Here is a 24,379-nt window from a genome sequence, read left to right on the forward strand (position 1 = left end):
TTAACATTAACGTTTTAACATCGACGTAACGTTAACGCCATTGTGTATGGGCCTTTATATGTATTTCTTCTTCAAACAACTTGACTATTTTGTTAAACTGTCAAGTACTTATTTTCGTTACCTTGGTTACGTGATTACATACATGCGTTGACCTGTGTTTTTTAAAACTGAACATAGGGAATAAGTATGGGCTATGTTCAATCTTAAAAAAATGTCCCGGTATGTATCCCAATAGTCTGCAAATATTTCACTTTTGTTGTACCCATGGAAATGAGAGAAAAATCAAAGCCATGTTGCCGTACGTTATTTGAGGTAAAACGGACATAAAATTACTATTTGGAAATGCTGGAAATAATGAAGAAAATAATTGCAAACCTGATCACAATTGTTCAGAATTATTATGACACTGGCTAGTAAAAGATAAATAGTCAAAATCTTTTTTAATGTTTAAAATAAATGAGATCAAGCTGCACCTTTTGAACTCCCATATCTTCAAATCTAAGACGTATAGAATTTTTTAATTATTTTTCTCATTATTTTCTCACAAGAGTTGACATTGCCCCATTGAGTTGTTCCGCGAATTCTGGGGCACCCAGTACAACTTTATATAACTCCATATGGTTCATCGATAAAAAAAAAATTCCCTGTATATTTTCGTAAATAACTTAGTGAGATCTTTAATCGACTCTTTCAAGCAATTTAGTGTTGTTTCAAAAATATTCTCTTTAAACGAAACAATTCTATCCACTTTAATATACATAATTATTCCAGTTTCTTGGTGGTCTTTGTCTTTGCCGATCAGTTAATTTACAAAATATTCAGTTCTTGCTCAATCAGTGTTTTTCTCCTAAGGACAATGTATATTTTAAGGTGAAAAATCTAATGATGGCTCATTACAATGATCGTATCGTTCGCAATTAAAACCTGTTAATATTATCTTTAAGTTTTTATTTTAATGTAATGTTACAATCAATCTACATTTTGGAAATAACTTAATTATTACTTGTGAATTTTCCAATTACAATATTAAAAATGTCTCACAGGTGCTTGGCTTCGCCGCTGTCGTTCCTCCGGTAAATTGTAGCGAACATTCGAACAGCACATTTTTCGAACCTCGTGTACGGCGCAGTCCTCAGAACCACCACTATCCTCACGCGGGCCGGTAATAAACTTGTTTTAACGAAAGAACACAGGTGAAATACTGATTTAATTTTATTCCGACAGGTACAACCATTCGATTCCGTTGCGTTCCCCGGGCAAATTTTTAAACCAGCGCGACAACCAAATGTTGCTCAGACAAGAAAGCAGAGACGGCAGTGGTGTGGACTGTTGCCCTTCAGTTCTTGAAATGATCGAACCCGACGGTGGTAAAAATCAAGACGATCAATACGTCGAACTTTACAGGGACGGCGACTACAGACAAAGATTCTACGAATTGTCTTGTCATGCAGAGATCTTAGGGAAACCGTGTCGGTTTATGGACAAGAAACTGCACGACCATTCAAGATGCGTACAAAAGTATAGTTACACGTACGCGCTCGTAAAAGATCCAGGGAGACATCATCATCAAAGGCTGAAGAACTTTCCGTCTTTTCCCGCCGCGGGACCTGGTGGAACAACGTGGACATTAGATTATATACGTGTCAGGAGTGGTTGTGGTTGTGTAGTTATGCCTAATAAGAAGAAACGAGATCGACAAAAGCACAGAAAGCCTAAAATCGAAGATTAAAAGAGATAAGCATGTTTGAGAGAATTTGTTTTTTTATACCAAAGGAGATCGACTTTTTAGTTAATGTGTTTTTATAATTAGCTATAACTTTGCTTTTCGGATGTTGTTACGGGCCAAACAGTTTGCTTACACAAGTATTTTCCAAAGCACGAATACGATTTTTTATTCGTCCATCACAGATGATATCTGACAGTAATCGTGTGACATTCCATATATTGAACATCTTATTCGCTGTGGCTCTGATAAGTACCTAGAGGTAGGTACCTAAATTCTTTACCAAGAAACTGAATTTTAAATGCACAACTTGTAAAATTAGTCATCCTGCATAACTACGTGTCTGTATACCTCTATAGTGTTAAATAATGTACATCAGTTTTAACAAGTTGTCTTAAATGAACAAACCAATCAACAATATTATTCAATAAGTAGACTAATAAAACTGCCACACCATCGGTCACCCTTAAATGATTGCTCTAATTTTGATATGTGAATGCACTAGTCTACAGATGTATTTTATTAAGTAATAATAATATAACATCCGTTATGTATTATTTTGTTAGAAAATTTTACGATAAAAAGATACACCATTGCAATCAATGTAAGTTATGCTAATATGGTATGGTGTGTTTTTTCCAAACAGTATTAATAGATAATATAATTGTATTCCAACACTGGTTGTAAAAAACTATTCACAAATTTTGTATTATTAATACTCAACATAAATGTATTTCAAATACTTGTTCATACAGTATCGAATTGTTTATTTCAGTAGTTGTTAGTAAATAATTTATATGGTTACCTGCAAAGTACTGAAAATTTTAGATGTAAGACAAACATTTAAACATTGTTTTTATTGAAATGTGAAATTCAAACGATTCTGTTATCGTTCCTCTTTTGTACATTAAAATTGTGTAAATATTAATTAATAGGTATTTATTTCTATTGTTTTAAATTTAATATTACGTATTTGTTTATATAACGTAGTTATTTATTTTTGTATTTTTTTACATTTCAATAAAACGAATTAACCGTGTACCTCAAAAATTACTTTAAATTGTAAAATACGAACTTACAATGGCCGGCAATAAAAACTAGCCATCACTTTTCTGTCACATCAAAATCCAAATGTGTAATTAATGCTTTATTCTATAATTGATTCAAAAAATTCAAATTCACGCACAGTTATCCGTGCATGAAGTGGGTCATATTTTTACGTGGATTTTTTTTGCATTGTTAGTAAGATCGAAACCACAGAAACCATACAAAACAGTGTGTGAAATGCGATTTCACGCGCACGACTATTTCTGTTTTTCATTTCACACACTGTTTTTTATTAGTTACCTAGCAACATGGTCATTGCATTGAAACTTCAGAGTTCCTTCAAAAATTTGAATTTTTCATTTCAAATTTTTGAATCAATTATAGAAAAAATATTGTTTATATTTCGTGCGTGAAGATGTGAAGGACTGTTTAAGTTGGCAATACAATTAAGAACATTTTTTTTATTTCATACTGTCCGGTAGGTGTTCGATTGCATCATCAATTTGAGTCCGGTAGGTGAGTTACAACAGTATCAGAGCCGGAAAGTGTCAATAAGCAACACCTACCGGACTGTTTTATTTTTATCCATCAAATCTGACCCTGAAAAGTGAAAAAGTCAAAAAATATTCAATCTAAAAAAACAATAGCAACGGCCGTTGCCACAGGAAAAAGGTGATGCTATTTTCACAGAATAATGTGATTTTTTAATTTTTGAAATAAATTTATGATGCATAAGAGACTTCCAGTATGAAATAAACTACATTACGATATACATCCGGTAGTACTATCGCGGCCAAAATACTTTGGTCGTCAATGTGACATAAATGACATTCAATTGTAAAGCAACACTTCAGGATGTTTAACCTTATTTTTTACTACTGTCAAAATTATTTTAATCTATCAGTGTCATACGGGTGGGGTAAATCCCAGCTGCGGAGGCAGGGTTCAAAAGCAAAAGATCAACATGGTCGCGGTTTAGACAACCTTCAGAAGCAAGTAAGACAATTCTATATTTATCAAAAACTGAAGGTGCCATATTTTTGACAAGAATAATTTGAAATTGTCATGTATATTGACATTAATACTTGATTTACATTTGATGTGTCAAAAAGTGACGACAAAAGTATTTTGGCCGCGATAGTACTTGTAACCTACCGGACTTAGGTATAACGTAAATTGCTACTTGCTACAACACTGCAACCGGATATGTTTTGTGGGTTTATTTGACAGATATCTGACGTAGCATTAATAATGACAAAATGGTAGGTTATGAGAGTAAAAATTAACGGCAAAAAGAAATCAAAGTTAGAATTCAGAATAATAATCTAAAAATTATCTAAAGGATATTCTCCAAGTGCTCCCCATTTTGCTCTAAACATAAATTAACTCTTCTCTCGAACGATTCACCAGCATGTTTAATTTACCATTGTATTGTACCATTTAAAAATAAAATTCAGCATTACCAACTTAAACAGTCCTTCTTGATCACCCGTACTGCCTCGACCTTCGTCTCGGCGCGGCGTAAAGACCTTTTCATGCAAAAAAAAAAAACACTCTCTTCACGCACTTAATATAAAAATAATTATTTTGAATTCAATGGGCCGTATGATTTCCCATTCGTTAAGCCTTTCAATCCTTTCATTAGCTAAATAATTGATTAGACAAAGTGAGAGTATATGCCAAGCACTATGTTACACAGAGACAAAACAATTTAACGACGTTCTTTAACTTTAACGAAAGGGAAATCATACGGCCCACTAACTTCAAAATGACATTTCGCAAACGCAACAGTTAACCGCGAACGTAGATTTCGCCCACTAGTGCTTCAAAATCATCCAAAAAGCATTGGCCTTTCTGAGCATTCTGAAAATAATTTGACTTGATAATAATAAAATCTGATTTACAAAACGTCATTTCTCCAATTTGGATGTTGAAAATTTCGAAAAAATGAAAATAAATCGCTATTAATTCGATTGACACTGATTGACTTAGATTGACACTTTGACAAGCGCCATCTATTCACTAAATTGGGAACTACTGGGTAATAGTTTAAAAATGCTAATGTTCGTTTCAAAAAATATTGTACACACCTCGATGCGCGAAGATGTATTCGGCACATTCGCGCAAATGAAGCACTCGCTGCCTCAAATAATGCGCTCATGTACGAAAAATGTCTTCTCGCACTCGGTTCGTAAATAACTATTATCTACGATCGTGTAAAAAGTAGTCACTTTTTGCACTAAAAATCGTTGTCAAAGTTGACGTTTAGTGAACAGACGGAATCGTGCCATAAAACTTTTAGTACACGCTTTTATGACACAGAACAGTCAGAATACAACAATACAATTTGTTGGAAACATTGTTTAGAAGTAGATTGCTAAACGACGTGGTTCTCAAACGACTTTGGTTATTAATAAAATATTGAATCAATAATAATTATTTTATGACAAATTTATGTTGAAACCAGTGCGATGATCACACGATCGTAGATAAAATGTTGTAAGACATACCTGCGTGTAAAAAGTTCCTTTGTTGCACTCACATCCTTTAAAATACTCCCTCGTACCTCGGTCGTATTTTAAACCCGTTCGTGCAATAAAGGATAGCTTTTTACACATATCTTAAATAAACTATAATGACACTGACATTTAAATGATGGCTAACTTTTTTTGCCAGCCACTGTACATTTTGTATTTTCTCTCAAGTAACTGCTACAAGTGTGCAATTGTTGAAATATTAATTACGTAGATACCTACGTAAAAATATAAAATATTTAACGAAATAAAGCTGTGCAAGTACATAAATTAATTACTTTAATCCTTAAAATATTACCCTAGCGTGCCTTTATTTTTTGTAGTAGTCGACATTAAAAAAACTTGGCACTTGACGGATACACTGTCAAAATTTGGTCACATTTCATCGTAATTTTCATTTTTTCATATCCAAATTTATCGTCTGAAAATTTAAGTGTTACCTACATTTCATGTACTATTTACTAATCTTTACAATCAAGAACTCATCTTGAACACAAAAGGTGGGTACAAAGTTTGCTGCAAAGCAGATTGTTTAGATAATCAATGAAAATTACAATAAATTATTGTAGAAGACGCTATGCAATCACCAATTACCATCGATCAAGGTAATGTGATAACAAGGAATTACACACCGTTTCATTTTGCTGGTTATAATCAAACATATAATGCTCAAATAACATACAGTGATCACTCAAGTACGATATTCCCTTTATTATTTTACTACATTCTACTCTACTCTGTCAGTTTCAGTTAGCATAAATTTTTTAATGGACTCCCGTTTACCATCCGTATCAGGGGGTGGACTCTTTAAAGAATATGTACTGACCGCATTAGATTTTCATTGGGATTCGGAACACGTCATCAATGAACATAAGTAAGGACTCGAAGATTATAGAACTTTCACAGTACATAATTCATATCAGGTTTCCGTTAGAGGGGCAATTTGTTCATTATGCGAAAAAGTATGCAAATCTCGCTGAAGCTTTAAATTATAGAGATGGAGTGACCATTTTAAGTACCTTGTACAATGTACGTTCGAAGTAGTTTTAATTTTTCATACACAACTACAGAACAAATTCACTACGAAGAATCTAATTTTAGTTGTCGAAGAAATCAAACGACGTATTCGACAACTTAATCGAAACGATTCCGAGAGTGCGAATGAAAATCGATCATCCTGTTGAATTACTGCAACCAATAATTCCCAGGCACTTTTTAACACCAAAAATTGAAAAATTTTACCGTTACAACGGATCCCTGACGACACCCTGTTTTGAGGAGTCTGCAATTTGGACCGTTTTTTCTGTACCGTCATCTATTTCAGATTCCCAGGTAATTTACGTTTAAAATAATAGTATAAACAGATGACTGTCTAAATAAAAATCATTATTTCCAGTTGGAAGGACTGACAGAAACTTGGAAATGTTTAAACAAAGGCCACAAAGAAAGCTGCCGAGCCCCACAGGATACAAATGGAAGAAGAATATATTTAAGTGCAATTTAATTATCGAATTAAAGTAACATGTACCTACTGAATGAATACCTTATTTCAATATTTTTTAAAATAAAAACCCTTTAAATACTATGTTGTGTATTTATTACACGAATGTTTGAAGTATAAAAATACAAAATATGAATACTTGCAGGTTAATACTATTACATACCACTTTTACTCTAAAAACATCTATTAACGTATATTACGTTCCTACGAAGTTTATGGATAGGAGGAATGTTTAAAAACAGGGATGTTTAGCGAAATAAATATTGAATAAAAACAAATGTGGTCATATTTAGTGATCAATGTAAAGTAGGAATCTTTAATCACTGGTGCTCGCCTTCATAAAAATTAAATAAAGAATTGAAAGACATCTAATATCACACTGATAAGATGTTATGTATAAATCAAAATAATTGGGCAATGGTCACATAGAATATTTCAACTTTACATTTTTAACAATAGTCAAATGTCAGTTTAACATCAATTCCTACGACAAATACATACAAATACAATACATCATACAACAGTTTTGTTATACAAAAAAAAAAAAAAAAAACCATCGAGATCAAATACATGATAAAAAATTAGCCACGGAAATTGTATTTCGTTACCTACATTCCCAAGTCCGCACAATCAAGTCGAGTTATTAATATCCATAGAAATCAATGTTGCAACAAAATGAAAATGTTTTTAGATTATTTTTTTTAATTAATTATTCTGTACGTTTCAAATTTATTCCTAAATACTAAATAGGTGAACATAATCACATTTGTACAATATACATGTTGAAAAATACACACACACGAAACATACAAAAAATGTTCGCTTAAGGCGAACAGAAACAGTTTTTATTATTCAGGTTTTCATTGTATCTCAAAACGAAACGAAATGTTAATCTGTGATCGGTCGCATGTTAGATTCTACCCAGCACTTGAAGTATATAACATGATATAATTTTTAAAAATAGGTGTCGCTTTTACTTAAGGGAACATAATAAGTTCCACGAACAGGAAACGTGTCAACTACAATTCGAAAATGTTTGATTTTTCTAACGGAGCGACCGACCGTGATATTTCACTTGCTTTATGTGCGTATACTAAAAATGTGTTTTTTTTCTTTTCTGGTTTTTCTATTCACAAACGATTTTTCAAACCGAATAACGTAATTTCGTTTGCTATCCCTGACATAATCATCTTTGATCACTGGGTATAAATTATGTCATTTTTACAATGATACAAATGTAATTAACGGTTAACTTTAATAGGAAATAGAAACTATAAACCACGTCTTATTCGTTTCTTTACTTAAATCATAAGAGTGGCTGCTGTAAGTACTGTGAATGAACCAAATCATTAAATTGCATTGTCATTACATTATTCGTATTTTGCATTAAAGTTTGATGATTAGGTAATGAAGTCTGGAAATACGGAACTATTACGCCCACAGAGTTATTACTAGTACCTGTAATACAAAATCGCCAAAAATTTAGTACTACTGCCACTTGTCAAATATATGATGATAGATTGAACTATACATACCAGCCAAAAAGTCAATCTGCTGAGGTATCATAAATTTATCATCAGTTATAGGAAAATTTAAAAGCCCTTGCTGCAGAAGGAGTTCTTCTGTTTTGCTAAGTGAAATATCAGCTTCAAGTTGATCTGAACAATCAACAGGTTCCGTTATCATCACAGACGGCTGTAACATTTCTTCTTTAGGTATTTTCGTTCCTAAATCTTCACCTGTTCTGTGATCGACTTTATGCCGCCTTCTTGTATGCTTTAACCAATTTGGATAGTTAGTAAATGTGCGTTCACAATATTTACATTTGTAGGGTCGTTCTCCAGTATGTATATTATAGTGTTGCTGCGAAAATAATTTTTATTGCGTAAAATATCAATTGTTGGAGATAATTACCTTCAACTTAGTACTACTCAAGAAACCTTTACTGCAATAACTGCAAACAAAAGGTCTCGCTGCAGCGTGAACTAAACTATGAACTTTCAAACAACGTTCAGTCTTGTACATTTTTTGGCACACGTCACATTTATATGGCCTCTGATCACTGTGAAAACTGTAGTGTCTGGCTAAATGAGATTTTTCCGCAAATCTATTGCATAATTAGTTATGTCACAATTAATACCACCATAGATTTGTTTTAAACTTACGTCTTCCCACATTTATCACAACCATGTGGTTTATCGCCTGTGTGTTGTTTGACATGTTGCTGCATATTTACTTTCTGAGTAAATGTTTTGCCGCAAACGTCGCACATGAATCTACGACCTAAACGATGAACATTCATGTGTGAAGTTAGGCCGCCTCTTGTGTGTAATCTAGAAAAAAATATGAGTTCCACATATTTCAATTTTGATTTTTGTTGTGGCACAGACGGAAAATAATTGTGCGCTAAAAATATCTTTGTTACATGCACACGTTCTTTAGTGAAACGTTTCCCTATAACCTCGGAGTATTAACTGAACACAGAAATGATCAATATTTATACCGTGCGATCAACAATTATTTAGATCAAAAAAGACTTTCGAGATATTGAACGTATTTCCACAGATGCTCTGGAATGCACGGAGGTATTTCTGGTTGCATATACCTGTTTTAATTTAAATTTGTAATTTTTGCTTAAACTAGGTCAAATAGGCAACAGCGCTGTATGTCATTCTCCATTATTGAAAACACCATCACGAAAGTAAAATGAATCTTTTATGTTCTGAAATAAAAACCATTTTTGCTTTAAAATTTGATTCACTGCGACAGTTAATTGACGTTTATTAGCTGAGTTAGCACAGATACGAAAATCTGACACAGCCAAAGTCATAGCTGCCCCTTATCTAAGTAATTGTTGATCGCACCGTATACTCCAAGTCATTCCTCAATAAGTTACATAAACATTTATGTCTCCAGTCGTAATTGCAATTTGTCACAGTTAATATTCTAACCACGGCTTCCTAGATTAATAAGAGTGGAAGCCTCTAATACGGCTGGTCGAGTTCATCAGTTGCAGGCATTTTTTCTGTTCCTGAGAGGGCGCCACTATACATTTGTGTATTTGGCTGCTTAACCGCGTACAAATCTCATTTTAAAAAGAATCGTAATTTGTATGTTACATACACTACTTCAAAAAGTAGATTATTGATAGAAAAAAAAACATTAATACAATTTTTCATTCATTTAATTAAAAAAATATTCGTTTTTTGGTAGAGGGCGCTACTATACTTTTGGCTTTTGAAGGAACAGACAGTTCAAGGAACTCGACCAGCCGTATTAGAGGCTTCGACTCTTATTAATCTAGGAAGCCGTGATTCTAACTATACAGGGTGTGTCAGAATTCCACCGACAAACTTTCAGAGCTGATTCTATGATCAAAAATAGGCATAAAACTCTTAATACATATGGAGTAAAAAATGCTTAGTTTGCGAGATAATCAACAAAAAACGTAAAAACAATTACAGATCTGAAACCCTTGAACTTTTTTATCTGTGCGTTGAATAGGGGGGTGGGGGGGGGGGCGAAATTTTCACAATTTTTGTAAATTGTACATTATAGCTCCTTTTTAGGTTTGTACGTTTCATCAATAAATTCTACCTGATTGCTTTTGTTGCTGATAAAACTTTTTAGTCGATTATCTCGCAAACTAAGCGTTTTTGACCCCATACGTATTAAGAATTGTAAGTTTATTTTTGATCATATAATCAGCCCTGAAAGTTTGTTGGTGGAATTCTAACACACCCTGTATTTAGATAATTAAAGAACTTACATTTTACCACACTCTACACATGGATAGTCTTCTTTAATTTCAGTCTTATGTTTCTTAAGATGAATTTTCAGTCCAGGTTTGGTAACAAAACTTTTTCCACATTCATCACACATAAAAGGTTTGGCCTTTGTATGTTTAGCCAGGACATGAACATGTAGCATACTCTGTAAACTAAAACCTTTAGGACACTCTTGACATCTACAAAATATAAATGCATGTGATACAGGTTCCTAATTATTTTCTATTAATTTACTTATAACGTCCTTCAGTTATGTGCCTGTAACAGTGTGATCTAAATGTTGAATACTTTTCAGCAGTTTTATTACAAAAAGTACATGTATACACAGGGACCAATCCATAATTTTCCTGATAATGTTTATCAAACTCTGTTTTATATGGGAAAACTTGTTCACACATGTTACATTTAACTCCCCAATGAGCACGCCATTCTTCCTTTACATTGTCTAATATTTCATCATCAAGTTTCTCTCCATCTACAACTTAATGTACATAAACAATACACAAATAGTAATGCAGAATTACCAGCCTCCTCCTGCAAATCTTTAAAAATGTCTTCCTCATTAATACTTGTCAACAAATCTTCATTATCTGCTACTTCCAACATGTTCTCATTATTTGACAACAGTAACTTGTCAATACTGTTGATGTAAGATGTTTCTTTGTCAATTTGTAAATTTTCATTTGGATCTTGAGATATTTCTGAACTATTGTACACAGACCTATTTGTCTGAACTGCCCTTTGAGGTACAAGTGACTTACGTCTATTGCGACGTATTTTAGTCTTATGTGACGCATCATACTCGTCACTAGTATCAGTGTCATCATTTAAATCTAGATTTAAACTGCTATCACCAATTCCACTCTCATCATCACTGGGAAAGTTACTTTTCACAAAGGTATCACAATTCTCTAAAATTACTTTTGGAATTTCTTCCTTAATGTCTAAAAAATTTTCTAAATATTCCGATTTAATCTGAACAGAAGTATCGCAAGACATGTTTTCCTCATCTAAATGTTTCACTCTCTTTTGTTTACATTCTAAAGTCAGGTTAAGTTTTCATTGTTGAAACGTGCTCAAAGTTATGAATTGCGTTTTATCGTATGCATTTCGTTTGTTTTTGAGTTTTAAACTAAATAATTAACTACGTCCCTTAGAAACAAATTACACGTACTGCTTATAATCACGTTAATTTAATACATGCACATTCTCTCTTGACATAATTTAATTCTTACAAAAATGTTACGGGGTTTCTCGTTTTTCAACAATGCGTTTTACATATTCGACAAAAATACACCCACAAAATCAGACCAATATTCACTCAGTGCCGGAAGCCATTTTTCTAATTTTTCGAAGCTTTGTGCCCGCCACGGCCACTTACGTTACAACTTACCGACCGCTTACCACGGATTACTAATACGGGTAGGCCACTCTTTGTATAAGAATGAGAACCAGTTTCAGAGCCATCTATCCGCCCTGAGCCAAAACATTTAGCCAGGCAACAGACCAAACCACGGGTCCAAACCTACTACCAAATTTAAATTTTTAATTTCAAAGGTAATATTATCAATAACAATTAATCATTAATAATGTGTTACTTTATGTTGTACTCTTTTTATACAATTTTATAACACATTATTAATGACTAATTGTCAATGATAATAATTAATTCAAGTCGAAGATAAAACAAAACATTCTGTAATAAATGTTAAAAAAATGTAAATTAAAAATTAAAATTAAGTTACAACATTGTGTTTTGTACTATAATTTTATTGTTACTAGTTTTTTTTATTATTATATTTGACTTCTGAGGATATAAGTCGTCTCAGGGCGAGCAGATGGCGCTGATGCTCGCAGTTTCAATACGTCCTATGTTGATTCACCCCCCGCCGCTTACCCTACCGTGAGCTATGACTGAGCACTGAGCAGAGCATACACTTACAGTACAGTACAGTACTTTCCGAAAACGTGCCCACCAATGACTGAGAAGAGGAGTGGAATTTAATAATGGCGGCAATTTCAAAAAAAGCATATGTCGAATTGTATGTAAATTTTGCATGTTTCTATGGGTCTAAAGGAGAAGGATCAAGTGTACTCGCGCGAAGTTCAAGGTCTAATTATCACTTAGTAGGTGCTTTCTCTTTCTGGTAAGCCCTTCCACTCATAGAAACAGTCCATATGTAACGCGAACCATTAATTTGCAAGCGGAAAAATTAAGCCATAGTTAAGTACACTACAATTTTAAAATTTTGCAATTTAATTCTTTTAAAAATTGCCGATATAGGAACGACTTTTATCCAAATTTTCTCATTAACGAGTAAGTAAAACTTCATAATGAGTTTGTGTAAAAAAAGTCACAGCAGTGAGCAGGATTGGCATACAACATTTATTGGTTATTTGATATACATAACGCCACAGCAGGTATGTGAATGGCAATAAGTTAAGTCATTTACTATCATGGTTGGGTGAATAAATACCGACGTCTGATCATGTTAACAGCTATACAGGTAAAATCTAACACCAACTACATATTCATTTAAACTTAATACATAATTGACAACATACTGCGATGTTTAGCAAGCTGCAAGTGCAGCTTAAATTTCACGAATCAGCTTGGGATGACTTCTACATTGTTAATTTTGTTAAAACGTGAGTGTTTCTAGCAACATTAATTGGCTTAAGTACGATAAAGATAAATGACGGAATATACAAAAAAAAAAAGAGGAGACAATGAAGACAGTTGAGAAAAATTCTATTTAATAAAATAAATAAATTTATTCTTCAGTTGTTTGTGAGGCTGAATCCAATAGATTTTCGAATGAAAACGGTAAAAATGCATACCCTTGCCCTGAATAAAATTTGCTTTGAAATTCCACCCTGTAAATAAAGTGATTATAGTATAATAAAAATTGCTTTCATGATTAGGTACCAATGAAGACGTAGCGTGTGCAAGAAAGCTGAAAGTCCTTCCATCAGGACCAGAATGGACACTGTCAAAGTGGCCCAAACTGCGAATATTATGTATAAAACTATTCCTCCCACCCATCCGTCACAAATTAAACCTTTATTCAACACCATTCTCCATAATACGTCAGACAATTCTGCAAATATACTGTTAGTCGTTTTGTTTATTTAATTTTCAAAGAAACTCACGAGCGTGTGCCAAAGACAACGCCCATAATCGAAGATATGAAGCAGTGTGGGAAACTGATCCTAATACGTACTCGATGGTATGGATACCTTGATGTATGAATATCTCACTCATCTCTTCTTCATCTCCGTGTCCGCCACCGTGGCCGGCAACGGGTTGCGCCGTATTGTTGTGTATAGGTTGTTCAGCATCACCGTTACCAGCAGCCGCTTGCATTTGCTGATGAGATACCTACGGAGCAGGGTGTTTAATACTAAATAACGGAAGATATTAAAACTGCTTACTGAATAGTTCATCTTACGTCTGTGGCGCATTATATAAATAGGCTTCGCAAGAAGCATCCACGGAACGCAAATTACGGCACATACAAATAATAATTTTTGGATAGGTATTTGTCCGGCATACATTGTCGCATCACACTGGCGATCGACGATGGTTTCTTTGTTCAGCACCATATTAATAAACGTGATCAGAATCGATGGAGCACATCTAGGACTGTACTTAATTTCCGACTCTGCAAAGTAACATATTTGTTTCTCATTTTATAATAAAATACATTCTTAGAAAACGAAGAATAAACAACACGTAAAATTGATCATAATGTAATCAGATATCGAACTGAGTAATCATGTAAATTATGACATGAGAAACCTATTGTTTTTATGTTTTTTAATTTTGTTTTTATGTTTAAATAATAGTCAATAATTTAAGTGGTGCTCGAGTAAAATTGATAAATGTACATTTTAAATAATTTTAACCAGTGTCAACTTGTTTTCAAGTACACGTGAATTTTTTCTACACTATACAATCTTCTGGTAATACAAAAAAAAAACAGATAATAAATATAGATACTTACCAATATTAGTTGGATAATACATAAACCATTTGATGAACATTAGAAGCACCATATAGAAAAACAAGAAAACCAAAAATATGACCTGAGGGATAAATTCGGCAACGATACTAAGCTTGTTTTTAAAGTATCTGTAAGTAAAAATTAAGTATTGTGATGATTTCATACGATTAACCTGGATCTTACGTAAAATTAAAAAGACTCAAGGCAACACCAAACAACATGTGTATGATTCCAAACACAATAGATATCTTCATCTTATAGGAATTTTGAAATATAATTTTATTTCTCGCAATTTGCCAAACTGGATCCATTCCAATCGGATATGGATAATCCACGTAATCACCTTCTGCTGGATCTAACATCATATAGTCATTGGACAGGGCATCCTTTTTAGTTATGTTATTGATCACCCAATTGGATCTAAATATATTCAATGATTTGGAAAACACATCGTTATATATAAGTCCCGTGTACATGGAAAAAAGACCCATCAAAAATATGATATACCGTCCACCGAAGAAAATGTTCCAAATCTGAAACAATAATGTTCGTATAATTTTGAAAACTCGATGCACAACCCATCTCTCACTTCGTTATCAGATTTTTTAGCAGCTAAAGGTTTTTCTTTAAGAACCATCCATCCTCCAAAAAACGCCATCAACAATCCATGTCCCAAATCACCGAACATTACGGCAAACAAAAACGGAAAAGTTATTATGGTATACGGTGTCGGGTTCATTTCTCTGTAGGTAGCGACACCGTAAGCATCGATTAAATTCTGGAAACCTGAAGTGAATTTGTTTGTGTGATTGTAGGTCGGAGGATCTTCTAAAGTTTCCATCCGATTCAAAATTGGAGGCACTGAACTACCGCTCCTTTCAGTGCCTCTGCGCAGAGCCAGCTGAATGTTCTCAAAATCTAAAACTGGCACCCAGCACTCTGCTATCAGACATTTCTGAGTCACGTCGAGATTGAACAGATTTAAAGTGTGATATATCGCTTTGATCTTGCGGACCTTCACGAACCAATTTTTGATGTTTTTCGCCGCGGCCACAAGTACTCTGTGTCGATGGTCTTGAGTTTGACCCAAAACCTGAAAAATTGCGCTCTTTAATTTTGTTCTTCACAAACACTCGACGCGTACAGTATTGAGATCTTCGATTCGTGTCATCACACCCATCGCCATTTCACGACGGTCACCTGGGGCCTCGGGACATGGATATAAAGTTGCACGGAAACCTTCGCATATCTTTTTCACGCGCGTTTTTAACTGATCTCCTTGGAAAAAGATTATAAAGACGGATTTATAAACTTGGTCGCCCTAGAATTGAAGAGTGTCTACTGGTGAATGTGCGTAAACATTTTTTTTTTTTGAAAAGTTACCGTAGAAGGATCCTCCAAAGGCGTTTCAATCTCGGCTTGACGCAGGAAAACGTTGCCGCGACAAGCTCGCCACAACATCCTTTCGAAAGCTGGGATACGTTCGCGAAGGATAACGCCAGCAACAAAACTACATTAGGAAAAAAAACATTATTAGTTCAATGAACTTGAAAATCAAAAACGATGAAAGCTCCTTCGACAGCAAAAAACAAAACTGCATATTCTCCTTAATAATCCTCTATCGAATTTTGACTTTTTTTTTCTGAGACACAGTTTTGTTAAAAATTGTGTTGTTCTTACCAGCACATGTTGCATTTTGCTTATATTTTTTATCTTGTTTCCCTCCCCTCTCCCTGATTTTAATAAATCAGCCAATATTAGAATTCTAAAGTATAATATCGTTATAACAACGCTAACGTTAGGCGAAAATTAAAAGAAAGCACAAATAAAACTCAACATCGGTGCTTCAGACTAACACTAATCACTACACACAGGAAGCACAAGAGATTCTAATTTAGAAAAACCAAAACTTAATTTGTACATTAAATTTTGGTTTTTGGTCCAACTAAAGGATAAATTATTAGGAAACAGAAGTACTGACCATGGGAAGAACTCCTCTGTTTCAAATTGTTTTTCCGGAAAACTGTTCAATAAAATTCAATTATTCAGGTTATTCTGTTTCAGATTCACGATGAAGTGAATGCAGCATTATAAAACATATGAAAATGTGAAGTAAATTAGCTGGGACTAGAGCGGGGTTTCTACTGAATTTGAACTTGCTCAAAAGAACAATTTCATTTTGACAGTGCCAATTGTGAACTCTACTTACCCTAGACACAGATATTTTACATATTTATTTGAAGAATTTTCGAATTTATGAACATCTGTCAAATTAAAGGCAATGCCTTAAACCAATCGTTTATGAAAATGAAAAGCAAACATGGTCAATGTGGGTATGTTTGATAAAATTTCTTTGTCGACAGCGTATCCAGCCTGGAAACTTTATATCGGATAATTGGAGCCACTTGTTTACGGAAAGTAAGGAATCTGGAGTTGTTTGTATTAAGTATAAAGTGTTGTCTACGTATTGAATGATTTGTATTATGTGGAGGTGATACGTACCCCAATTGCACGGGGCCTAGGGTGCTTTGTCGGGCAATAGAGTCGTCACTAATGAGGGCCCTGGTCATAGACTCAGTGGGGTTTGCACCCCCCTCGTGCTGCTCAACAACACAACACATTAGCAAACCCATCGCGCCGCCACAAATGATCATTACCATGACCGTGTTTACCATGTCCAGGAATCATTCCCAGAAACAAAAAAACGTTTCTTTTTTTTTAATCATCTAAGGAAAAGGTATCGGCAACCTCCCTGTACCAATTCAAGGTATCGAAAATTCAACCTTCACAGCCATAACCACGAAGCGTAGAAACAACATGATACCAAAGAAAAAAAAAAGGACACAGCTAATTAATTAGAATAATACGGACTGAAAAGCTCGAAGGCTACATTATCTTGAAATAGTAAACACAGTCATGTTATACAAAACAAATGATTTCAAAATAATATCAATAAATACAAGCCAAAACAAAGCTAAAAATCCACAACCAATAACAGCTTAAAATAACACCTAGCATGAACAACAAAATTTTTAACCAATTTTTTAAAACAATTACAAAAAAAAGGAAGAAACAAGAAGCTGTGCAGAATGAGATGTGAGAAAGCTGAATGCAAATAGAACACCATTACCATGCCATTCACATCAAAACTAAATTAGTCTTGGGTCCGATTCACGCACGACAAATGAAAAGAAAAATGTACGATCCAAAAAATCTAATCGTCGCGAATTTGTGTTACTCAAGGTACAACAAAAGATGTGAGTATCATAGACTGAGAAAATGTTAAATGTGGATGTTAGTTTTTCTTTTTAAATCGATTTAAAGGCCTCTCGTGTCGTACGATATAGGCCAGATTAATGCGGAATAATACGACACAGAGGAAAGCTTGCCTTAGTGTGGTCCGGAAGTTGACAGTAGTTTCTGCCATGAGGAAAAAGTGCTGTAAGAACAACCACATTTTTTTGCCATACAATTTGTCTTAAAATTCAATAAGAGTCATGTTGTATGTGTCAACACCTCGTTGCTTTGATCATAAATAAAATATATAAATATACTTGAGCTCGAATTGCAAAATAAAAAAAAAAAATTACATAATTTAGATCAAATTTTGAGCAATATAGATCTGTCAACACACCTATCAGATCATATCGACTTGTCGAGATAACGTAATTTGTTATGGAATTGCAACTATCATCTTTCGGAGATTAACATCTTACTGCGTCAATATTCCGAACGAGGCACGTGAGTAATACAAGAGGACTTTTATTTTGTTTAAATTTGTATTATAAAAGTGAAGTTACCCCAGCTTAAGAGCTTGACCTCCAGCACGGAGGCCCTCTTCGCCTAGTAGGGTGACTTGTTCCTCCTCGCGAGACGGATCGGCCATCTGAGCAGAGGCGCCACGTTCAGCCTGGTGACACATTGCCTCTCTACTAATCACCTAACCTATCTCTACCCGTTAAAGGAACCCCCGGCTCCAACAAAAGAAAAGACAAATGCCCCTCAGCGGACATGGCACAGACAACGATTTAGACCGCGTCACTAAGCAATTTGTTATAGTGGTTACATAGCTCAGAAGCGATCAGACTTTCAATGTGTTAGTATCAAAGCAACTAAACATGTAGAAAAAAGCGAGTTAAAGGAACATCCGAATTTTATCTTTCGCATTCGTGGTCGTATTATCATCATCCAAATTAACGTAAAAGAGTGATTACGCGTTTGGATAATGCATTTATGTTTGTTTATAGAATACAGCGTCACCGAATTAGCGTTAATCCAAATGTGCTTTGATACACTGTTCAAATTTCACGCAGGAAAAAATGATTTACACTATTAAAGGTTAAAATCCGCAAGTTGACAGTTGATTTATTGCTGGATTTATGTGGCCTTTAAAATTTTTTTTTACTATTGCAAGGTATGCGTATGTGATAACAGTAAAACTAATGTACGTCGCTTTAATCGAAGGTCCTTAATTGCTGCTGATGCACACAAAAATGATAATTAAATTTGGTATCAACTTCCGTCCTGACTGTTGTCCGATACATGAGTTGCCCGAGTCGTAATATGGTTCGTTCAACTGCTATTCAGGAATTCGTATGCTAAAGCACCGAATTTTAACATTAAATTAGAATTAAATGATTGTTAAGTAAATTGTCTTAGAAGCAGATCGAAATAGGGTCACTCTCTGCCACGACCCCGTGTCCGAGTTTTTGTTGATAAGATCAACTTTTTCGAGTAATGCTGTATTCTAATGTTAATTGAGGATGTTGACGTCTGGTGTGCCAATGATCAAACTGAAATATACATTAAAACATGCAATAAGAAAAAAAAAACTAATTGGAACCGTGCAGGTCGAGGTAGTGATGGATTAAGGAATTACCTCAGTAACGTAAAGGTTTTAAGAACCTATGCGTTACTGTAATTCAAATAGAAGATTAATTCATACAATCTTAATTGTAAAGATAGGTGCAAAATGGATGTCACTAATTAAACCCTACTATAATAAAGTGTTTATTACACAATCCGACGATAAAACCGACCAGAGATTATAGTCTTATGGTTATAAGCTAGTTTGAAATATCGGAAATTTCTAATCGAGTTCGTTACAAAATTTACTGTACAACCAGTGACGACGTCATCAATCATATGATCCTACACGCCTCTCACATCAGGGAAAGTTCGTTGAACAAGAATAATTCTGTGTTTGAAACCGTATGGGTTCTTATTTTTAGACAATGGCGCACTTTGTACTTCAACATGAAAATTTTAAACCAGATTCATTACGTAACGTGCATATTTTCTGTAATTACTGAATGAACCAGAAATAAAAAATTCTACATTTGTCAAGGCTACGCTTCATTGGCAAATGTAAAAATCCAATGAGGCAGACTTCAAGGATTCGGTACGGTGCGGGGGGTATTATGTAAGGAACTAACTAAATTATTATATGTGAAAAACAAATTAAAAGTAATTAATGAATAAAAAATATTTCAAAAGCATAGAGTGTTTAGTGGTACTTTTAATCTACATATTTAGATGTTTCGTTCTAATATCTTAGACAAACAATTAAATTGAAACATGTTAAATTTGACAAATTATCAGTCACTAAAAGTACAAAGAAAAACCGGAGCCCCTCATTATTCACATTGCGGTTTGGAAAAGAAACGAGAATGTCCTCCACCAGATAAATATTAAGCAAAGCGAAATTTCTACATTCGTTGGGTGCTCTTTTTGGCAATGTGATACCAGGCTGTTCTAACTTATAAACAAATAAATTAACCCCAAAATCGAGAATCCTGAGACTGAGACAGCTGAAATGTCTTACTTTGCACAAAATGTTAGTAGTCCTTAATAACAGTTAAAAAAATAATAAACACGAAAGATCTAACATAAAAATGTACAAAAAATGTCTGCGAAAAACAAGAATACCTATCTAGACAATAAAAATAATAAAAAATGTACATTATTAGTTATAGAGTTATTCAAAGACCATACATGCAATTCTGAATTGATGCTGCATTTAAAACTTTTATGGGTGATTTCAATGAAAGTTGAAAAATTAAATTATTGCGACAGTTGTGCGCTGCCATAATAATTTTTTGAAGATACAATTGGAAATATAAAGACAAAATACATAGGTGAATTTAAATTTCTCTGCTGTATCACGTGCACAATAAAAACGATATCTAACGTTGATAAATAACAGAACAAAGATTAATAAATAAAACTTCTCGTAAAAAACAAATTTTATTATCAGAAAACTTTTATTGTTTGCGCAGCGTAATTAACTATTTCAAATTTATAGTAATTTCTCATTGTACGAATTTAAAAATCAATATTTCGAAAGCACACAACCTAAATCATTGGTATTATAAAAACCAAGATTTCGGTAATGCGCATATGGATATAACAGTAAAGAGGAACCAATTAACAGATAAAACTCCGATATTTTCATTGGAAGTTTATACAACTACTTGATAAAGACTTTTGAAATGAGTAACCTTCTGCTTGGTACTACATGTAATATGTACACACTCATTGTGCAATTCATAACAAATACATAACTGTAATTCTTAAGCGATTACTGCGGTAATTTTATTGCAATAATTTTAAAAAATAATCATTTAGCAATGATGAACTTTTGTTTCGTCTGTCTGGTAAATTGTACTAGACAAAAATGCTATAAATTCTGAAATAATTATTAAATACATACATATTTTCCCCAAAATCAAAACTGTGTTGAGTTTATCTTCACTATTGCGGTTAATTAATAAAAGTAAGTCAGAAGGGATGTATGGTTTTCCCAAGTCGCTACGCATTTTTAAATTATAAATTCACGTTCTATTAAAATAAACTAGGCAAAAATGAATAGGGAATTTTTCCTTTTTTGAATTTTTTATAAATACCGTTTAAAATTTGTAATGAAATGTGTTACAAATATATTAATCTACACATTAAATGTAATGTTTCAAGTACTTGTAACATTTTAAATTTATCTTGTGTTTAAGAATACGTGGGAGGATTGAGGCAATTATTTTGCTTTCCAAGAGAAATTGTGGAATTCCCTATTCATTTTTGCCTAGTTTATTTTAATGTAAAAACGTTTCCAGGTACTATTCAAGGTTAAACCAGGGATTACCAATTATCCAAAATAATCAATTTAAAAATTGATAAACATAGATTAATAAGTAGGTACTCTCATAGAAAATGAAAAGAAAAAATTGGTTGTAAATGCAGCATGTCTCACAATTGATAAAAAAAACCCAATCAGTTTTATTTGAGGATTCAATGCAAATTGGTAACACTGACATTCAAAATGAATATCACACTAAATAAATGAGACATCTGATCAGCCTGTTTCATCACTAGTCACCAATCGATTTACATGACTCGGTGACATAATGAAATAAGCCAAGCTGAAGGCACACTGTTAATACCAAATTTAAAAAAAAAATCATGCTAGGTGAGCCATATTTAAATCAGTACTCTTAAAACGGACTAACCTCATCGAAGAACACCTGCGTCTTCCTCAAGATCTGCTTGAGTTCGGTGAGTTCAAGAAAATTGCGCTTGAGCGCTTCAGCATTCTGGTTGACTTCTCTCAATTCATTTTCGAGTTTTTCGAACGTCGCCTAACAAGTAACACCCTATCATGGACAAGAACTTCAATAAGGGTTAACTGACCTCAAGATCAATCATTTCTCTGGGCTGTGGGGCTTCTGGGTTTTCGCCCGTGTCCAACATAGGAATTCCATCTTTCTTGATCTCTTTCTCCAAGTAGCGGAGTTTCCGTTCCATTTCATCGCAACGGCGGACCTCATTGACGAATTTTCTTTGGAACACGTTGACGTCCGGGTTGAGCTGGTGGCAAAGAAAGTTTGATTATTTGTTGCGAGCTCAGAGCAATGTTGATGGTAGTGCCGTGAAATATTGACGTGGAAAACTACGGTGACTTATTTTTAACTTACATCTCTGAACTGCACAAGGCCCAGTTCGCCCAGCTCGGACACACAAGCATATGCAGCCTCACTTTGCAAAAACAGTTGACATAATGTCATTTCCGCACTTCTGAATAACGATGCCATTTTTAATGATTACTTGCACGGTTTCTGCACACTTAGTATGTATCTAAGAAAAAGTTTGACAGATTTACATCACTCCCAACACACACACAACCAAATTGCTTTCGGATCAATAACCAAGTGGGACCAAGTGAATCGTACAATAATTGTACATTCTACAATGACAAATCTTTAAAAGTGTAAAAAAGCGCATGCGCGCCCAACGATTGTTGCCATGTTCTCAATAACTTCTGATGTTCCTAGACTTTGTTCGCAGTATGGTGGTAGACCTGTTTTATGCTTTCACTGAAATTTCTTAATTAAGTATTATTATTATTTTGATTATAGTCCATGTAATTACCTAAAGTCAGTAGAATGGAAGCATTTATATTTTTAATTATCAAATTCATGTCCATGTGCATGGTAATTAGTGCGATTCTGTTTTAAAATTTACCAATATTGCTATATAACAAGGTTGTAGTTGCTATGATATGAAGCTGTTGATTGGTTGGATCTATGCAAAATCAATGTTGTTCAATAACAATATTGCTATGAGAAATCTTTGGTGTTTAGAAAAAATTTCGATTTTACCATTTAGGTATAATTTCAGCAACAGGAATAGTACCGCAATCTCTTTTTAAAAAATTAAAAATTTTGGAATTAGAGAACACATTGGTGATTGAAATTCAAAAAGGTATATTATTATATTTACTCATGTCATATCGTGAGGAAATTCCTTAACATTGACACAGAACATAATACACAACAAAGTCAAAATGCGGAGGCGAGACGCCGGTAATTATGTTGATAAGCACTGCACTATTATTTGATAGTAGTAATATCCGTAATAGTGTATGTCCTCCGGCAAAATTGCCGTGCCGCCGGGTGGAGGTGGGATACGAAAAATTGCTAAATTTTGAAACAGAATCGCACTAAATGTTATGCATAACATATCGGGCGTGTCAAAAAAATCGGACACCAAAGAAGCTACACAATTTAGGGTAATCATTGGAACATGAATAAAAATTTTTTTATTTTCAAACTACATACCTGTAAAATCCTGATATTGATGTGGGAACATAATTGTCTGTGTCAACTTTCAAAGGTGCCCTTTATTTGGTGCGGGGAAGTAGTTTTCAAACGCTACAACATTGCTGACATATAGCAACGAGAAAAAAAAACACCTTTATAAAATAAATGTCAATGAAATTGTCACAGTTTTCAAATTGTTTTCAAAATGAGTGTTACCGCAGATGAATATTGTATTTTAATATGTATTCAGCTCTTGGTACCGCAGAAAATAACGCGGCATTTAGCTGCACGGACATACACCATGCGTTTTCCTAACGAAAGGCATCCCAGTGTGAATGTTATTAAATAGGCATTTTGACTTTTGACCAACGACTGAGAAAAAAAAGTAACCATGACAACTATATACATAAAGTCCATTCACGTTGGATTTTCCTCTCAAGGTCAAATAATTAAATTTTTTGGCTCTGTAATTATGTTTTGTAAATAGTGACAAGCAGGTAAACACCGTACAGGTTGGATTGAGCATTGCTAAATCGCATTATGTTGGTTAACTGCATGTCACTATTTACTAAACATAATTACAGAGCCAAAAAATTAAATTATTTGACCTTGAGAGGAAAAGCCAACGTGAATGAACTTTAGGTACGGTAGTTTTTAGTTACCTATTGCGTTGCTGCCATTTCCATT

At 33.9% G+C, this 24,379-nt stretch overlaps 4 protein-coding genes across 12 annotated transcripts in view; 2 read left to right on the top strand and 2 right to left on the bottom strand.

Annotated features, from left to right (window-relative positions):
- LOC138134583 (uncharacterized) overlaps positions 1 to 2,762 on the top strand; it is a 49,518-nt gene extending 46,756 nt beyond the window's left edge. For both annotated transcript variants that reach the window (XM_069052936.1, XM_069052937.1), the window contains exons 3-4: positions 1,044 to 1,162; positions 1,225 to 2,762. In XM_069052936.1, coding sequence (XP_068909037.1) covers positions 1,044 to 1,162; positions 1,225 to 1,729 — 624 coding nt within the window. In that variant the 3' untranslated portion in view covers positions 1,730 to 2,762. The remainder of the gene's footprint in view (positions 1 to 1,043; positions 1,163 to 1,224) is intronic.
- On the bottom strand, positions 934 to 12,023 carry LOC138134581 (zinc finger protein 723-like). Of its 3 annotated transcripts, none has more exons than XM_069052933.1 (7): positions 11,118 to 12,023; positions 10,828 to 11,074; positions 10,575 to 10,772; positions 8,971 to 9,138; positions 8,720 to 8,912; positions 8,341 to 8,668; positions 934 to 1,607 (listed from the first exon to the last, which is right to left on the bottom strand). In XM_069052933.1, exons 1-7 carry the CDS (start codon positions 11,590 to 11,592, stop codon positions 1,567 to 1,569), a joined length of 1,650 nt encoding a protein of 549 aa, XP_068909034.1. In that variant the 5' UTR covers positions 11,593 to 12,023; the 3' UTR covers positions 934 to 1,566. The 3 variants fall into 3 exon arrangements, with proteins under 3 accessions (XP_068909034.1, XP_068909033.1, XP_068909031.1); XM_069052932.1 differs by lacking the exon at positions 934 to 1,607 and adding an exon at positions 6,885 to 8,263 and having other exon boundaries at positions 10,828 to 11,068; positions 11,118 to 12,022; XM_069052930.1 differs by lacking the exon at positions 934 to 1,607 and adding an exon at positions 6,885 to 8,263 and having other exon boundaries at positions 11,118 to 12,022.
- Positions 5,620 to 6,889, top strand: LOC138134582 (carbonic anhydrase 14-like). Of its 2 annotated transcripts, none has more exons than XM_069052935.1 (6): positions 5,620 to 5,804; positions 5,874 to 5,999; positions 6,055 to 6,178; positions 6,228 to 6,333; positions 6,406 to 6,636; positions 6,701 to 6,889. In XM_069052935.1, exons 2-6 carry the CDS (start codon positions 5,882 to 5,884, stop codon positions 6,806 to 6,808), a joined length of 687 nt encoding a protein of 228 aa, XP_068909036.1. In that variant the 5' UTR covers positions 5,620 to 5,804; positions 5,874 to 5,881; the 3' UTR covers positions 6,809 to 6,889. The 2 variants fall into 2 exon arrangements, with proteins under 2 accessions (XP_068909036.1, XP_068909035.1); XM_069052934.1 differs by having other exon boundaries at positions 5,651 to 5,804; positions 6,049 to 6,178.
- A 942-nt stretch (positions 12,024 to 12,965) lies between the features above and the next one.
- On the bottom strand, positions 12,966 to 22,840 carry Vha100-1 (V-type ATPase subunit a family protein Vha100-1). Of its 5 annotated transcripts, XM_069052799.1 has the most exons (14): positions 22,568 to 22,840; positions 22,284 to 22,460; positions 22,103 to 22,231; positions 17,103 to 17,200; positions 16,582 to 16,623; positions 15,984 to 16,110; positions 15,745 to 15,921; positions 15,190 to 15,693; positions 14,784 to 15,133; positions 14,601 to 14,728; positions 14,029 to 14,258; positions 13,747 to 13,975; positions 13,523 to 13,694; positions 12,966 to 13,470 (listed from the first exon to the last, which is right to left on the bottom strand). In XM_069052799.1, the coding sequence occupies exons 1-14, from the start codon at positions 22,682 to 22,684 to the stop codon at positions 13,368 to 13,370; spliced, it is 2,583 nt and encodes an 860-aa protein (XP_068908900.1). In that variant the 5' UTR covers positions 22,685 to 22,840; the 3' UTR covers positions 12,966 to 13,367. The 5 variants fall into 5 exon arrangements, with proteins under 5 accessions (XP_068908900.1, XP_068908902.1, XP_068908904.1 ...); XM_069052801.1 differs by lacking the exon at positions 16,582 to 16,623; XM_069052803.1 differs by lacking the exons at positions 16,582 to 16,623; positions 17,103 to 17,200 and adding an exon at positions 17,990 to 18,039.
- Positions 22,841 to 24,379: the final 1,539 nt, after the last annotated feature.

The sequence above is a fragment of the Tenebrio molitor genome, chromosome 7 (genome assembly GCF_963966145.1).
Source record: "Tenebrio molitor chromosome 7, icTenMoli1.1, whole genome shotgun sequence".
Lineage (NCBI taxonomy): Eukaryota > Metazoa > Arthropoda > Insecta > Coleoptera > Tenebrionidae > Tenebrio > Tenebrio molitor.

Excerpts from the sequence above, each read along its gene's own strand:
- LOC138134582 (XM_069052934.1), top strand. The coding sequence starts at position 5,882 with ATGCAATCACCAATTACCATCGATCAAGGTAATGTGATAACAAGGAAT. Across the intron at positions 6,000-6,048 it reads AACATACAGTGATCACTCAA|TTTCAGTTAGCATAAATTTT; the intron begins GTACGATATTCC and ends CTACTCTGTCAG. Across the intron at positions 6,637-6,700 it reads CATCTATTTCAGATTCCCAG|TTGGAAGGACTGACAGAAAC; the intron begins GTAATTTACGTT and ends CATTATTTCCAG.
- LOC138134581 (XM_069052930.1), bottom strand. The coding sequence starts at position 11,592 with ATGTCTTGCGATACTTCTGTTCAGATTAAATCGGAATATTTAGAAAAT. Across the intron at positions 9,139-10,574 it reads TGTGTAGAGTGTGGTAAAAT|ATTACACACAAGAGGCGGCC; the intron begins GTAAGTTCTTTA and ends ATTTTTTTCTAG. Across the intron at positions 8,913-8,970 it reads TGTGATAAATGTGGGAAGAC|ATTTGCGGAAAAATCTCATT; the intron begins GTAAGTTTAAAA and ends ATTATGCAATAG.
- Vha100-1 (XM_069052799.1), bottom strand. The coding sequence starts at position 22,684 with ATGGCATCGTTATTCAGAAGTGCGGAAATGACATTATGTCAACTGTTT. Across the intron at positions 22,461-22,567 it reads GCCTTGTGCAGTTCAGAGAT|CTCAACCCGGACGTCAACGT; the intron begins GTAAGTTAAAAA and ends CTTTGCCACCAG. Across the intron at positions 13,471-13,522 it reads CACACGCTACGTCTTCATTG|GGTGGAATTTCAAAGCAAAT; the intron begins GTACCTAATCAT and ends CTTTATTTACAG.